Raw genomic sequence first — 17205 nt, 5'->3', positions numbered from 1 at the left:
TAAATGAACTATTACTATAAGTTATTTATTACACATGTGAAATGACCTTGCAGAATTCTCAAATAAATGCCTTAAAAAAGTACATTATGTTGACCATAAAGTTTGCTTTTTTATTTTTCCCTAATATGATTTTACAACTGCTCTTTAACAAAGTTGCCTTTTTGTAAAGCCATCAAGTGATGAAAATAATTTTGTCAAAGCAACAATTAGCCCATTTGGTTCAGTTGTTGAGTTCAATTTGCCAGTCAATTAGATGTTTTATTTCTGTTGAGTAATCAGTAGGTTGTTCAAGTAACTAAGTATTGACCAGCAGATCAAATCCTTTTTTTGTGTTTGGTGGGGTTTTACTGATGGAACATGAATTCAACCTCTGATATCTTAGAGAAACCAACCCTATGCAGTAGTTTTTTTCCTCTGTTATAGAAGAAGGGTGGATTTATTACAATGAGGCCAAAAGAAAAGGGGGTGAAAGCTGAGGTTGAGCGCATATTTAGACAGTGCACAGGGCTCCTCCAGCTCAGAGGGAAGTGGAGGTTGTTGGATCCAGCATGAAAGGCTGGGGAGGCTGAGAAGGTTGGGGAAACATGCATATCTGTTAAATCCAAAAGAGCTGGATTTGAGAGATTGCACATCTTAGAGTTAAAGTTTATAAGCCTTATGGGGTTTATGAGTACAGAAAAGGAAAGGTTGAGGTTTGTGTGTGTGTGTGTGTGTGTGTGTGTGTGTGTGTGTGTGTGTGTGTGTGTGTGTGTGTGTGTGTGTGTGTGTGTGTGTGTGTGTGTGTGTGTGTGTGTGTTGGGTGGGGGGTAGGGTGGGGCTGGGGGCGTTTTCCTATGAAATGAGGCTAATTCCAGCTAATCTGAAGGTGTATTAAAGTTGCATTTCTATCAGGTCATGTGAGACGATTTCAAAAAGAGAATGATTATTCAGATTCACTGCCGGTCTGCAGCAATCCACAGTCTCTCTTTCATTTAGCCTTGTTCCCTTTTTCTCACTCATCCCTCAATTTGACTGTGTTAGTGTCAGTATATTCACACAGAGTGGTTGAGTGAAAAGGCTATCCACACTCAACAGGTCGGAGTGATGCCATGCACTGTAACCTTGGAGGAACAACTTGAGCAATACTTGCAACATGAATAATTTATCTGTGGTTAGACTTACTCATTTTGTCCCGTGGCCTTCATCAGGGTCATAACACAGCACTTTACAAAGAACAATTAAATGAGACCTGGTTGAAGGAAAAAGGCTGAAGGGAACAAAAGCAATCACATAAACACACCCATTGGTCGATTACCAACAACCAACGGGGTATTCACATGAATGTGGTCATGATTGAGTTCAGAATATGAGCATGTTTTTTCATGAACTGACAGAGAGGAAAGAGTTGAGTCTAATGATGGATTTGGTTGACACCATATTAAGTACACAAATAGGACAAGTGTATCAGTGTGAAGGTATCTCAGACATTCCATAGTATACCACAGTTACCAGGAACTTTCTTTACAGTTCCTATACAGCAAATGCAAATCTACTAAAATGTGAGAATCATTTTGGCTGTTTTAGTAGATAAAATGCGTTGTTTATACTTCAGAGGTATGCCTATGGTTACCCATAACACCCTTCTCTGCGTAAACACTAGAGACATCTTCCTTGGAGATCCTTAGAGTTGTAGCGGATGCTTGGAGCAGTTAATGTTTGCTATATCGATTGAAGAAAAATGCTGATTTAGGAGTGGTTAGTCTGAGTCTGTATGTTGATTTACAACAACCCTAATCCCATTTACAAGGCTCAGATTGCCTCCGTTGTTTTTCTAATTGAGGAAACAGTAAGCATAACGCCATGTATTTGAATCAGAGACGTGTGCAGTGATTTAGAGACCTGGAACCACGGTTGCAGAAAACTGCTATGATAAAATTTGTAGGCATTTTTAGTTTTAGTTTTAGTTTTTAATGGTGGTGATTTGAAAAAAATGTCATCTCTCACAAATGCTGCAAATCTGTTTTTCTCTTTGCACTGACAACATCACTAATTCCTGTAAAGTATGTCTCAAGATAAAGTACTTTGTATGAGTTGAAACCCAGCATAAACAGGAGGCTTGTCGGTTCAGCAATAGAGCTAAGGATCATAAGAAATGGTTTACACACACACACGCTGTAAAAGACAATGCAATGCTGACAAGGTTTTCATTACCGCTTGCCTTGACAAGCCGTTAGTTAAGATATCGCAATCCAGTAAATGTCTTTCTCTTACCTCCCCACTCCATCTGCTTCCAACCCACCCCATCTTTCCACATCCTCCTCTCTCCATGGCTGCAATAGTTACCATGGAAACAGAAAGGGTTTGGAGGGATGCTGCCATGGGGAATGCCGTGTGTGGCTGGGTGGCATCCTGGGACTTCCAGGCCCTCTTGCCCCTCTGAAATTGCTTCTGATGTGTTTCAGCCACTTTGGCCATCAATAACATTGGTAAAATTGAGCATTAAAGAACAAAATAGTTGGTGAGAGAAAGTGTAAAGGAAAAACCCATAAAAGGCAACTCAGAAGCTATTATTACAACTCATTACTGAAATATCTGGCTGTATTGAGTCATAGCACTGACTGTAAAGATCCAGAATATTCTTCTTGATCACTTGTCAGACAGACACATATAAACGTAACTATTTAGTAGTTAAGTGCTGAAGAGCTAGTGAGATCTGCCATGGCCTACGTTGTTCATGGCTGCACACACCTACCAGTGAGGGAAAAGCTCATCACTCTCATTACACTCATTAAATGAACATAAAATGCGTTCAACATGAAGGGACATTTTGCCATCAATGAAAATTGTCAGTGTTTTCTGTTTTAGAAATGTTGTGGAAAGAAAAATAAATAGTGCTCTCAAATGACTCATTTATGCTCTTGAATTACTTAATTTGTGCTCTCAAACTAATAACATAAACATAAACATGGTGGGGCAGTTTTGGGATGTTCCTCCTGAAGTCCCCCGAGTGTAATCAGCTCCAGGGTGTTGTGACCACACCAGAGGGCCAGCTGTTCAACCTCCTGTCTGTACTCAGACTTGTCACTGGCAATAGTTTAGCAGTCGTGTGTCCTGAGGTGCAGTTGTTGTTGTAGAGTTAGAAGAGCAGTGGGGAGAGCACGCATCACTGAGGGGAACCAGTTCTGACTGTCAAGGTGCTGGATAGGATTCTCTCCCCATCCTCACCTGCTGCTTCCTTTTTGACAGGAAGTCGGTGATCCACTGACAGGTCGTCTCAACCACAGGTTTAGTAGATTGTAGTCTCTGCCTCTACATTGAGGGAAGATGAACCAGACAGTGATCAGATACACAAAGCTGCCAAACAGATTGATAGGTGTCCTTTAATATATGTAGCCATGGTCCACTGTGTATTTTCCGCTGGCGGGATACCTAATGTGCTGTCTGTACACTGGTAGTTCAGGGCTGAGTTTTACTGTCACAACGTCTCCAAGAATAATGAGAAGGGAGTCTGCGTATGCTTGCTTTGTGCTGGTAATCACTAACACGTGCTTGAGGTGGAATGTAAACATTGACCAGAATAAAGGAGGAAAAACCCCACAGAGTATAAAACAGTTTACTGTTAATGAAAATGATCTCTAAGTGAAGAGTGTATATTTTTTTCATAACACTGTGTGAAATATGTACACCAACCTTTGTTTATGTAGAAACTGATTCCGCCTCCAGTCGTTTTCCCCGATAACCCCGTTATGCGGTCCGCTCATTGGAGTTGGAAACCCGGCAGATGTAGTGTGCTGTGTGAAATGGACTCACCAAACCAGGTTTCATGAAGCACAGGACAGCAGATCTTGCAAGGTCTGTTTGTTCTTTTGAGAAGCAGCAGTTCATCCATGTTGTTGGCCAGAGAGCGGATATTTGCCAGATGTATTGAAGGGGCCGCAGTTCGGAATCCTCGCTGTTGCAGTTAACCAGCGCTCCAGCACGCTTCTCTCACTTGCGTCTGTTCCATGTCCCATAGACCGCTGCTCCTCATACAAAATGCTCGCAAAACTTGTCAGTTGTGTAAAAGCGGTGAAAAAGGTTATAGAGTGAACAGAACATGTTATTTAGAACATTTTATTTAACACGTTAATGTTATTTATGTTACTACATAAAATTGTTTAATGGGAAAAATATGAAGTATGTCCTAGTATCTCTGTCGAAGGTTAAATCAAAACTGCACTCAGTCAAAGGACATCATTTAAATTAAATTCTCCGTGGCCCTGACAACTTTGACTGTTTGTCGCATTAGGCCACACGGAGGAACTGTATATGTGCAAATGACTGATACAAGCTAAGGGTAGCCATTATTGCAGAAACAGCATTCATATCTTTATTAAAAAACTGTGTTGAAGTGACAAAGATAAAGGTATGACTGGGATAACCCAACAATGATAAAGTTAACGAAGGAATTTAGTATTTGTAGTATCCCCAGTAGCAAAACACAGCTGCTATCCTGCAGCTAATACTCTGGATGCTTCTCCCTAACTGACGTCAGTAGACAAAACAACCTTTAACTTCAGTCTCTGCTGTGACAGTAACTTACCAATAAGATACTAGTTAGACTAATTTATGCTCACAGATGAAGTAATTTTAGAGCACGAATTTGTATGTATAATCATATATGCATATATATGTATGTATGGAGTGGCAGTAATGTAAACAAATGTGTGACACACAGTCCAGACAGTAAGTATTTGGTCTGTTACACATTTTGTGATCTTTAGGATCTGTTTCAGCATATTCTTTTTGAAATAAAATAATGGGCAGTATGTAAAAATGCCAATTTGAGATGATGTACATCAATATAGAAAGAACTGTGTAGGAGATATAGCCCGATTAAACTCCTTTGCAGACTTCAGGCAGTCATTGACCCACAGACATTAGCAGTGCCTTGTATCTTCCCTGGTGCTGCTCTCCTTGAACTTCACTTCAGCCACCTTCAGCTCTTGCTCGTTGTGCGGTCTCTCTGCCTTTAGTCTGCTCCTTACCAAGTGGACTGCTGCTCAGTTGGGCTGAGATCAGGTGACTGACTCAGCCAGTCAAAAGTATTCCAGCGCTTCACCCTGAAAAGCTCTGTGGTTGCTTTGGCCACATGTGTAGGATCATTGTCCTGCTGAATGATGAAAAGTTGCCCCTCGAGTTTTGATGCATTTAACTGAATCTGAACACACAGAATGCTCCCGTATACCTCCACATTCATCCTGTTACTACCGTCAACAGTGAAATCATTAATAAATGCCAGTGTGCCAGTTCATTTCGCAGCCATACACGCCCAAGCCATAACAGAACCACAACCATGTTTGACAGATGAGGTGGAGGCTTTTGGTCATTAGCTGTTCCTTTTTTTTCTCCAATCTGCCCTGTTTCCATCATTTTGACAGAAGTTGATTTTTGTTTCATCTCTCCATAGAACTTTGTTCCAGAAATCTACCGTTTTCTCTTTTTTTTCATTGGTCAGGCTGAATCCAAATGTCCAAACTTACCTGTACTTAAGCTGGTAAATTTAACAGGCTCGGAACAAGCCAGCGAACCTGCACTTTTAGAGAGTCCACTCTGAGCCCAGATCTTACCAGACTTTGTTAAACTACAAAGCGGCACAATTAAGACATAGATAAAGACAATTTTTAAAAAAATGTATATTTATTTCAATAGTATGGTTTATGGTGTGCTGAAAGTTGACAGAAAAATACATGGCCATGTCCTTAGAATTGATAAAATTTATAGTAATGAGTCAGGTCAAAGATTTGACAATATTAGAGTGAGCACATCGGACATGTCACAGTATATGTATGACCAAAATCCACAATGGCCTAGTCTGTAAACTCAGAGAATGGACATTTGGACAGCCTTTCCAAAGTGGCATGCTCTCGTTTGCCTCTCATGAGCCTGAAGCTTGTGGGCGTTTTGAGCATGAATTTACATACTCAGCTCTGACTGGGCAGATATTTTCTGCTACTTCCACTATACTGGCGCAGGATGACATAGTTCATTTCTAGAGCAATGCGTTTCCACATATCACTTTTTCTTTAAAGTCCTAGTATCTCATTAAAGTTATATGAAAAAGAAGCTGTTGATCCCAACCATCAGCTTTTCCTCCATTTTTTGAAGTGTTGGAAAAACCACTGTGCTTCTGTTTCACAAGGAATCATGAATGTGATTGAAAGTTGCATGAAAAACTTTTCTTCATCACGCAACCCAGTGACTTTTGAGTACTGGGCTGTGGTGCTTGGTGCCAGGATTAATACATTACTCATGGGTGGGTATAAGTAGCTACTGGCTCTGAAATTTCACTGTTAGTGGGTTCAAGGACAATTTGACTTTCAAGGTTTGATATCAACATTTTTTAAATTAAACTACCAAACTACAAAATATACTGTATTGTCAATGGTTTTTGGTATCGGTTCTCTGATGTCTAGTCCATTAATACACCAATAATCATCTAAAGATCTTTTAAATAGCCCCGCTTGCACCTGCAGTAACATATGACATTAATCTGAATTTGACCAAAAAGAAGCGTGGTTGTGATGGATTACCTGTCTCTAGTAATTTTCATGTCTAGATTTTGAGTCTTATGGCTTACTGAAGTGAAAAGTAGGACATCAGTCCAAAATCTTTTGGTATGTTTTTAAAAAATAGCCACCATCTTGAGTTCATAAAAACTTCCTGTATTCCTGTGTACTTTATTTAAACATATTCAGGTTTCCTTGTGTTTTTTTTTTTTTTTCTGTACAGGTTTATGAACTTATTGTCTGATTAGTATGTGAGAAACATTAACATATCCTATGAACAGCTAAGAATCAGTGGATATACTGTAGAGGATTGATTTCAGTCCTGCTGAGATCAATTGATGAATTGGCTTTATAAGAACAAACAAACAACAACAATGGCATGCTTTCTTTGCACCTCCTTGTGTGTATTCGTGAGGCAATTAAGAAAGCACTTTGGCCTGTGCTCCATTTGCCAGAGCTTCCTTTTAATTTAACCAGTAGCTCCAATTAGGAACAGGTGCTTCCTTTTCTGTGAGCACGCCGGTCTCTAATGGCTGGACAGATTGATTTAAATGCAAACTACAGTGGATGTAATGAACTGCTTTTACAGAAAGAGTTTAATAAGAATTTGTACACCTCTGGACAGGTTGCCAAACAGTTCACATACCATTAATTGTGCATTGTAGTATTTCTCTTGAAAAGAGAGAATAAATGCGTTGATGAGTGTGTAGATGTGTTGTTATGTTAAATATAATTAGCCTGATAGGGATTCCAAAATAAAGGCAGACCTAAAATATGCTAACTGTTTATTGTATCACACAACAGCAAAATCACATATCATACTTTTTGTAGGCATAGTCTATCATAAACTGACACTGACATCTGGTAAACATTGTAGATTGTAAGAATAATGTAATTTTGCACACAGGATGTGAGTCATTTCCTATGTCTGTTATTGTGGTGTTATGATTTAGGGGCTTCTATCTGTATTGTAATGAGCGGAGTATGGGCAATTGGGTATTGGTGAACCATGCATCTGACATAGTATTCTGGAGGGATTGTGTTTTACCGTGTATGTCATTCAGTTAGGTGAGCAGGAAATGCAGCAATAATCTCTAAAATAATCTCAATATTCTTGGTGAAATCATAGAGATTTTTAGGATTTAAGTTCCGGCAGTAGACATAAAGAGTATTATGACTGATCCTAATCTATTTTTGGGCCATCTCTAAAGGGATGCAGGGAATTTAATTTAGGACTTAATAGAATTAGGGGTCTCACAAGAGACAATGAAATGTAATAAAGAAAACTGGTGAAAACTGAGCAGCTGAAGCCAAGAAATCCTCCTATAACTTTAAGTTCCCAGTTTGGTTTAAAGGGAAAGGGTTAAGTTTTTAAGCCTGTCTTAAAACAGTAGTCACATTCCGAAGTACTTTAAAGCATTACGTGCTTTCGCAAATGCCTGCAAAAAAAAAAGAAAAAAAAAATCATCTCTTTGTGTTACTAACTTCCTGTTCTCTTACTTAATCACTGCCTTTGCATAGTGAATTGAGAACAAGCTGAGACAACCTTGATGATGACATAATTTTCTCACATTTGGTAAAGAAGACATTATACACCAGTTCCACAGAACGAGTAGTACTCCTGCTACCTACCAAATGAAAACAGTCCAAAAAAAAAGTGTGTAAAATCGGTGGACTGCCCCATTAATCCATTTTTTGTTTTCTGCATTTGGATTGTCATAATGCATTGATTGTGTTTCATAAGCTTAATTTTGATCGGAGATTGGAAGTGTTGTTAGTTGAGAGGGATTCAGAAAATAAACCAGATGAATTGAGACAAATGTATAAAGGGTTAATCATACAAAGAAAGAATAATTATTTAACTTGTCTGATAGATGTAGCTGGCACAGTACAACATGTAGAATTGCTGGTGTTGTGTACAGATACAGACTTTACAAGCAGCACTGAGATGCTGTGGGCAACTCTGATCAGTGTCCATGCTGTAGACGCACTTCTATGTTCATTGGACAGGTAAATGAAGGAAACAACCTTGCTCATATTCATTATAAACTAGAGATTGAGGTTTGCTGGTCCTTAAAAGATGTATTATCAGTCCTTGTTATTTTCTGAGCCGATGTGAAAACATTTATTTATTTATTTTTAAAGTATTACACATTAAATGAACTTTTAGGTTAAAGTGCTGACTTTTAGCTCTACATTTCAGATTGGTCACATACGTATTGGGTGAACAGTGCTTCACTGCCTTCACCATAGGGGCTCTTCATAAAAGAGATAATTATTGCATGGTTCATTCAATGTGGCTCTAGAGTACAGAGCCAACAGACCACTGTCCCAGTATTTATGGATAGCACTGTATTTTGTAGGAAAACTTTATCAAGGTTTAATCACCAATGACTTACTATAACAGAGGGACAGGGATTCAATACCTGGACAAAAGTACTGCTGGAAATAGTGATAAATAAGGTAATAAAATGCACAGGTCACTGAAAATTGAGGTGTAACCGGCCACCATAACTAAATGAAAGAAACAAAATACACTGTCAGTGTTGTTTTGTTGCCTCATGCTTATTTAACACGATTAGATCCCATATTCCTCTTTTTTTCCTGGTGTCTTTTTATCTTTATGCTAATTATAGTCTCTCTATGGCTGTTCGGAAAAAAACATTTTTTTAATGTTTTTGTTGTTGTAATCACTGCCTCTGTATAGTGAATTGTATTGTATTGGTGTTAGAAAAAAAAGTATCCTGTGACTACTGTCCTCATGTTTGTTTCCAGATGTTGGTGACGACTCCAGAGAAGTGGGATGTTGTGACCAGGAAGAGCGTCGGAGATGTGGCTCTCTCCCAGATTGTGCGTCTCCTGATCTTAGATGAAGTTCATCTGCTCCATGAAGATCGCGGACCAGTACTGGAGAGCCTGGTGGCTAGGACCATCAGACAGGTCAGTCCTGTTCCGTCTGCCTTCCTGCTACACTATGTTTATATACTGTATGTCTATGTATTGTATGTCACATCCTTCAGCTCCCTCTGTCCTCTCTTGAAATTGTTTGAATTAGTGTCTAATTGTTAATTTAGACTGCAAAAATTTTATAAATATCTTTTTTCTCTAGCTGTGAAAATGCTTTTTTATATAAATATAAATATACCCCAACCTTGTGTACAAATCAAGTGACTACATGATTTCAGTTAAATGGCTTTGAGGCCCAAAAATGGTCTAGCTATCCAATATTTCACAAAAAAAGAAAGATTAGAGAAAAGCTAACAAAATGAAAACAGATTTTTAGTTTTTCCTCTTTCCTCTCCCATTATTCTTAAGACCCCTCAGATTTATCTTATGACCCTTTAGAGGGGCCCAACCCCTGGGTTTTTTTGCTGATAATAGCTCCGTACCTTTTCATGAGTAGGATTTTATTTTCAAGACTTTCACTTTGTTACGTATTTTTACATTGTTTTATTAGTACATTCACCACTGTTATTAGAGGGGTTCATTCAGTACCTCAATGAAAACAATTACTATATCTATTATATGGACATAGTGATATCAAAGGGGTTACTCGAGAAGACCAAAAAAATTCCAGAAGTAAAATTCTCCTGCACCACGTATCCCTACGGTAAACTGAAAGGGTTCACCAGGGACAGACCTAGAGGGACCTTTAAGTGTGGAAATTGTGTCAATTGCAAATTCACAATGATTAATAAAAGTTGTACTCATCCTGGCCTTATACATTAGCTTGAGAATGCATTCAGATCCCTTCTCTTTTTGCCCACTTTATTGTATTGTAGATTTAATTTTAAATGGATAAAAATGGCATTTTAGTCCATTAGTCTGCAATCAATAACTTATAATGACAAAGTGAAAACATGTTTTTAAAACTTTTTTGCAAATTGATTAAAAATCAAAAACTGATATCTCTCATTTACAGAAATATTCAGACACTTAATTCAGTACTTTGTTGAACCCTGTCTGGCAGAACTTACAGCTTCGAGTCTTCTTGTGTAAGTCTCTACAAGCTTTGCACACCTGGATTTGGGCAGTTTATCCCATTTTTACTGACGGACCCTCTAAAGCTCCTTCAGATTGGATAGGAAGTTTCTGTGAACTGCCATCATTAGGTCTCTCCACAGACCTGAGGATGGCAAAACATAAAGGGGTCTGAATACTTTCTGAAGCCACTGTATGTGTTTAGTTCTCATTGGATAATTGACATCTCATAGTATGTGTATAAAAGATGTAAAAAAAAACAGCCAAAGGCCCTGTGCTTAAATGCATTGGTTAAATAAAGAGTAGACTCTTCCTGTAAGTCAGTTAGTATTGCCAGGTTGTTATTTTTTTCATATTTGGTCTTTAGTCACTCGACTGCCTAGTTTGCCGGTAAAGTAACAACAGCACACTCTTCCTAAAGGGGTCCCAATTCCATATCACAGACTGTATAAGTTCCGCCCCACTGACACCATGCTGCTGCAAGAAAAATAGTTAGTGCACTGTCTGTGAAGCTGATTTCCCCTGATGATGACCAGCAGGTGTCTGTGCAGGAACCAGCCTGGACATTGCACATGTTAGATTGCTTTCGTGAATTCAAACACACAAGACACATTACTGCACCTACGCATTCTTTGAGTCGGATATCTACACATTCTTCACCTCTTATAACCCAGCAATGAAAAGAACAGTAAAGATGAGGTGGAATTCCACAGAATGTCAGTCACATTGGCAACAAACACTAGAAGGAGACATAATTAATAAAGTAATAAAGGTAGATAATAGATAGGTATGTAACTGCAAACCCACAGGTGTGTAAAAATATACTTTTGTGGAGTATGATGGACCCACCCATGTGCTCATAATTATGAGAAATGTTAAACAGAAATGAAAAACAGTTGTAGGCTAAAGGAATAAGACCAGAGAGAGAAAGGCGGAGTGAATCAGAGAGGCAGAGATGCAGGGATGAGCTGCTGTGCTGTGCATCGACGGAGACCTCTTAGCAGGGTTAACCGCAAGGTAATTGAAAACTGCTCTGTACATGTGACCGCTGTTTGCTCGGTTCAGAGCCCATTTATCTGCAGGTTTAGCTGATATTACTGAATAATGGCTGACTGGGTGAATTTGTACACCTTAACACCTCTAGCGGTTGTGCTGCAGTGCACAAGTTTCCAGGACATAATGTTGTCTAAATTCAGTTTGACAAGTCACCACACAATTTTCATTCCACACTTTCTCCAGTGTCGCTGTAACATACTAGGACACTGTAACACTTCCAGGCAATAGATCTAAATGACCTACCAGCTCTGATTTCTTATGTGCATTCAGCATATGTGATATACTGTACATTCAACGGCTAACCTGATTAGAGTGGCGCTCTTCCAAAGCTACCCATGGGGGAACTTTCACTCTTTAGAATTGATGTTTTACAAGACATAGAGCTAAATATGAAGTGGATTCAGCAGTGATTATGTCTTGCACAGGGTGAACTGAAGAACGTCACCTACTGAACTTAATATCCTGTCTCAAATGGTTTGGGATGAATACACACTTTTAGACCCCTAAGTGTAACTATTCTTAGCAAATTTAGCAAAAAGAACAGTTACAACCCTGGCACATCACAGTGCAATCTGGAAAATAACCGCATTAACTCCTTTCATTCCAGTAAAGGGTTAGGCACAGGATATTCTATGTTTTTCTTATTGCCATCAAATCCCATCCCAAGGTAGCTTATAATGTTCGGCCTTTTTAATTGAATTGCATTGGAATGCACAGGAAATTCTGTTAACTGTGTCCACTTCCCATAGTGTCCACTTCCAGTGATAAAATATGACGGCACAAATGGAAAGTCACAGCTCCTCTAGAATGGGTCGTTGACTCTATGAGGGGAAACAAAAACAAATTTAATCTCCATATGCGTAGGATAAGAGGAAAATGGAGAACACTCAGTTAATGTCTATCTCACGTAGTGCACATCTGATTTACCTCCTGTGAACCTGAAACATTCTGTCCCATTACATCAGACATGCACCACCAATCAAAGTATTCAGACCATCATCTCCACTGTTCTGCAGAAATTGTTTTCCCTTCATGCCATTTCAGGGTATGTCAAAGTTGTCTGTCTGTTCTGGTTAGCAGCTAAAAAAAACAACAGTCTTCCTCTCAGAATAGCAATTAAAGCAGGTAGATATGTGCTTTTCCTTTCACCGTAGCCTTAATCTTTGGCATCAATGGGTGGTCACAGCAAACCCACTGCAGAGGTGTGAGGAGGAGCAAAGTGTTTTGAAGGGTTTAGCTGAGTGAATAATGATGCCCCCCTGGACTGTATGAAAAAATGCTTTATAATAATATTTTTGAAATTATTTGTGTGGTTTATACTTTTCATTCACAAAGTCTTTTCATCATAATCAGACTCTGTTCGAATGTCTGGCTTCAAATAACCTGAATACTGGTCACACATTAACAACAAAGACATGGTTTGTAACAATCAGTCAGTAAAATGCATTCTCTAGACCTCTCCAACAGCATATTATATCTATATCGATATATATATATATATATATATATATATATATATATATATATATATATATATATATATATATAGAGAGAGAGAGAGAGAGACAGAGAGAGAGAGAATATATGTATACATATATATACATACATACTGACATGTTTGTTTTTTTTATGTTTTGGACAACAGTGGAGTATAAAAGCAGGTATAGGGTATGCTGTCTGTTGCAGAGGCTACAGAGGATTATAACACTCTACTTGAATACAACACGTCTGACTTCTCTTTCTGCCACTAATTATATCTATAGGTGACTGGCACAGAGGCAGCATGTTTCTGTTTGCCTTTGTGTAAGAATTTATAAACAGCTCACAGCCCAGCCTCCAAAAGAAGATACTGGGTGCCAACAGCACGCCTGGCAGACCCTCCCCCACCTCCTTCATTGCTCTGTCCAATTATTGCCACACCTGACGGAAGGCTACAATTGATTGTGCTGAAGGAATTAAGGCGGCTGCTTCTGATGTGCTAGGTGCTTAAGTTCATGTCTTCAGACACATTAATATGGAAATCCCTGTAAACTAAATGATATTTGTCCTACTTTTTATGCAAATATTTTAGAGCGGACACAGTTATCACTTTGATGTTTTGCTTGGAAGAGCTTTGTTTCAGACTACATTTTCTTGGCTGGGTATACTTCTACACATTATGCACTGCATTCAAGTTGAAGGCTCTCTTACATTAATTTCATAGGCCTTTAATGTTGCTCTGTTGTAGGGCTTCTTCTTCATGGTTTTTGGTCTATAAGGAGCATGTATGCTCTACCTAAGCTTACATAAGGCATGCCTTTTCATAATTAGGTGCTTTAGTTTCTTGACTATGATTTCAGTGCTCACAGAATGACCATGGTATGCAGTTTTTATGATGTTGTTTAGTTGATTGGTCCGAATGAGTTTTATCTGGCCAGATGCAGATATATCAAGCTGTTAAAACCTCTTCTTGTCCATATTCTCTCTCTGAATAAAAGGTTTGCAGCCACTGTAGTTTTAAGCCACTACCATGCTCCAGGGATACTCAGTTTAAAGCTTCACTAATCACATTTTTATATAAACAATGAATCAAATGACTATGTGTTAAGGTCAAAGTGATGACCCCATGCAGAGCCATCAGTCCCCCTTCGATGAAGAGGAATTTTGAGCTTTTAGCTTGTTGTATTGGTTTTCCAGCCTGGAAACCCAGCTCTCATTAAGCATGTATCAGCAGCAGCTTCTGGCAGCTGTTTTCAGTGAAAAAGCTTTCATAAACCCAAGGTGCACTACCTTCCCAGCTCCAAGCAGCAAAAAGAGAGAAATGGCGACTAAAAACAAAATGCAGTTCACAGAAGTGATGAAAGAAATACATTAATGGCACTACCACAATGTAAAAACAAAAACCTTGAAGTAAACAAAAAAAGGAGAAGCACTGTTTGTATAGACCCTGTCAGTGATATATTATTATACAGTTGTAGGCAACAGTTTTGGGCACCCCTGGGCAAATTCACCCATCATGTTGATTTCTGAAGTGAAAAGAAGTGTGTACAACCCCTGCAACAAAACGATGTTAAAAGTGAGCTTTTCTTCAGATATTTATGTACTGTTACGTTTTGCTTCATGAACTTAAAAAATAGAAAATAAATCCATACAGCTATAGTATTGCATAAACTGCTTTGTATCATTGGGTGATAAGGACTGATGCATTAGCATGAAAGCAGCATTTAAATATTTTGACTGGTCGAGTTACTTTTAACAATTCAGTTTATTTTGGGGTACTTTCATGTAATGTAAAACAAAGAATCATATTCTTTAATGCTCATTAAATGTTTTTAAAATCTTAATCTTTAAAATAAGTGGTAACTATAGCCGTCAGGTAAATTTGGTGGAGAAAAAAGTACCAAATATACTGATACATTGCGTAGTGGCTTAGAAATACTGTGCAAAGTAACATAAAATGGAAATGATCAATTAAAGCACAAGTATCACAGACTTGTACTTAAGTACAGTGCTTGAGTAAATGTACTTAATTACTTTCCACTATTAAAAGCTTTCAATTCCCCTAATAAGAAACATGAGCGGTAGTATTTTGTTGTCCAGCTTATTGCCCAAGTATACAGTGTCTTCCATTGATAAATGCAGAATGTATATTTGATAGATAGATGTTGATAGATTGTCATCAACCTCTATTTTTTGTCAGGAACAGAAACAGCATGTCTCCTTACTGGGACCAGAAATGTTTTGTCCAGACTGAAAAATAGTAAGTGAAAGAATGAAGTCATAATTTATAGGAGTCCTCAAAAAGTGTGCCAGAGAACATTGCTTCTAATGCTTTTCAGCGCTGATGTTTAAATATGTGACTTTCAAAAGTTTCCATTAACGCCAGTCATTTCAGAGAAATATGCAGTAAAGTGGGTTTTGAAGAAGAGGAAAGGAAAACAAAGTACTGCATTCCTCAAATCAAGACAGGCCATTTATCAGTATTTGAGGTAATGGCAGAATGGCACTTCGTGTGCTCTAAACAATGAGCGCTTCCTTAATGAATAGAGAACCAAGGAATTACATTAAGACATTTTAATATCTGGTTCTGTTTATCATTATTTACGTCAAAAACAAGAATACCTAAAGGGTCAGTTTACTCAAATAATAAAAAGTCACATATTTATCACTAACCTCTTGCTAATCTAGCCATGCAGAACATGAAGTTAACATTTTTCATCTTTCATTTTTCATTTTTCACATTTTCATTCTTTTGTAGAAAAAAAAACACATTTTCCAGAGTAAAAGTAACATTGTTTTTGGAAAAACAATTGCTGTTGATTTTTTTTTTAAGTGTAATTTTTTAAAGTTGTGTGCACTATAAACTAAATCCCATATTCCATTAACAATGTGTAAGGGGTCGCTCAGAGTGATGAACCAACAGAGAGAGGTAATCACCTGAATCTGCAGCTTCCCACGGCTTTACAGAGGTTTACAGTGAGATATAGCGGGCTGTTCAGCCCGCATCTTTGCTGTTTTGGTTTACTCTCACCGCTCTCATGGTATTGTTTTTGACGGCAGCCAACAGCAGAAAGACACAGTTAGCGGTGAACATAAGATAAGATAAGATAAAATTTATTTAGCCCATATGTGTAGATTTGCATTGTTACAGCAGCAGCAGGATATAGTCAGTGATAGGTATAAGCAAAGTTACAAAGAAAAAAAAAAAAAAATCAGAAAAAGAATCAGAATCAGAAAAAAAAAAATATTTGCTTCATCAGTGTATTTACATGAGATGTAATATTGCACATTGTTTACAAGAATAATATTTATATCACATCATTTACATGATGTGTAGTATTGCACATATGTCAGGCAATGGTGAGGAAAGAAGTTTCATGCATTACAGAGAAATATTGCACGTATTACTTTAGAGCTATCACTAACGACTATTTTTGCTATTGATTAATCTATCAGCTATTTTACAGATTAGTCGATTAATCTAAATGATTAATTTTTTTATTCCCAACACAATGGTTATGCCTTTTCTGGTGGTCCATCGTCCAGAATAGCACCTGTGTGTTTTCACTTCAGGTGCTGGTGCATAGCGCTAGTGCTGCTGTGGTATGCCATTAAAACTTTGCACAGTGTAGAAAACACCTATTTGTTTTGTGATAATTTAAAGTACTCCTATACTTTCAACTTTTCAAGTTCTTACTTTCTTTGTAAACTTTTACACTGAACCAAGTTGGACTCTTCTGTAACCAGGCGAGACTCTGCTGCAGCAGCCTTTTTCTAAAACTGTTGCATTGACTGGAGCCGAAAATGACTGACATCACAACACAGCAACTATGTAGTGATATTGAAGAAAAGTGTGTAAAAAAATGTAGATTTTTTTCAGCATTGACGTCATACATTATGGCGAATAATTGTGGCGGCCCTATATGACTGTCCATTGGTGTAGATTGATGGGGTGAAAATTTTTTTTTTTTTAATTTTAGCATGAGGCTATGACATAATAAAATGTGGAAAAAGTGAAAGAGTCTGAATACTTTATGAATGTTCTGTACGTGGCAGAGACAGCAGCCATCCTGATTATTGTCATATTTTAAGATGAAATTTCAAACACTGATATGGTGATGTTATTTATATTCCAAACAAAGAAGTTTTAAAGAACCGTGGG

The 17205-nt window shown here is 38.0% G+C and overlaps 1 protein-coding gene across 3 annotated transcripts in view; it reads left to right on the top strand.

The window, feature by feature from the left end:
• ascc3 (activating signal cointegrator 1 complex subunit 3) overlaps positions 1-17205 on the top strand; it is a 163444-nt gene that overhangs the window by 68855 nt on the left and 77384 nt on the right. For all 3 annotated transcript variants that reach the window (XM_040116968.1, XM_040116969.1, XM_040116967.1), the window contains exon 11: positions 9303-9467. In XM_040116968.1, coding sequence (XP_039972902.1) covers positions 9303-9467 — 165 coding nt within the window. The remainder of the gene's footprint in view (positions 1-9302; positions 9468-17205) is intronic.

Source organism: Xiphias gladius, chromosome 22 (assembly GCF_016859285.1).
Source record: "Xiphias gladius isolate SHS-SW01 ecotype Sanya breed wild chromosome 22, ASM1685928v1, whole genome shotgun sequence".
Classification (NCBI taxonomy): domain Eukaryota; kingdom Metazoa; phylum Chordata; class Actinopteri; order Istiophoriformes; family Xiphiidae; genus Xiphias; species Xiphias gladius.
This window is presented reverse-complemented; position numbering and strand designations above follow the sequence as displayed.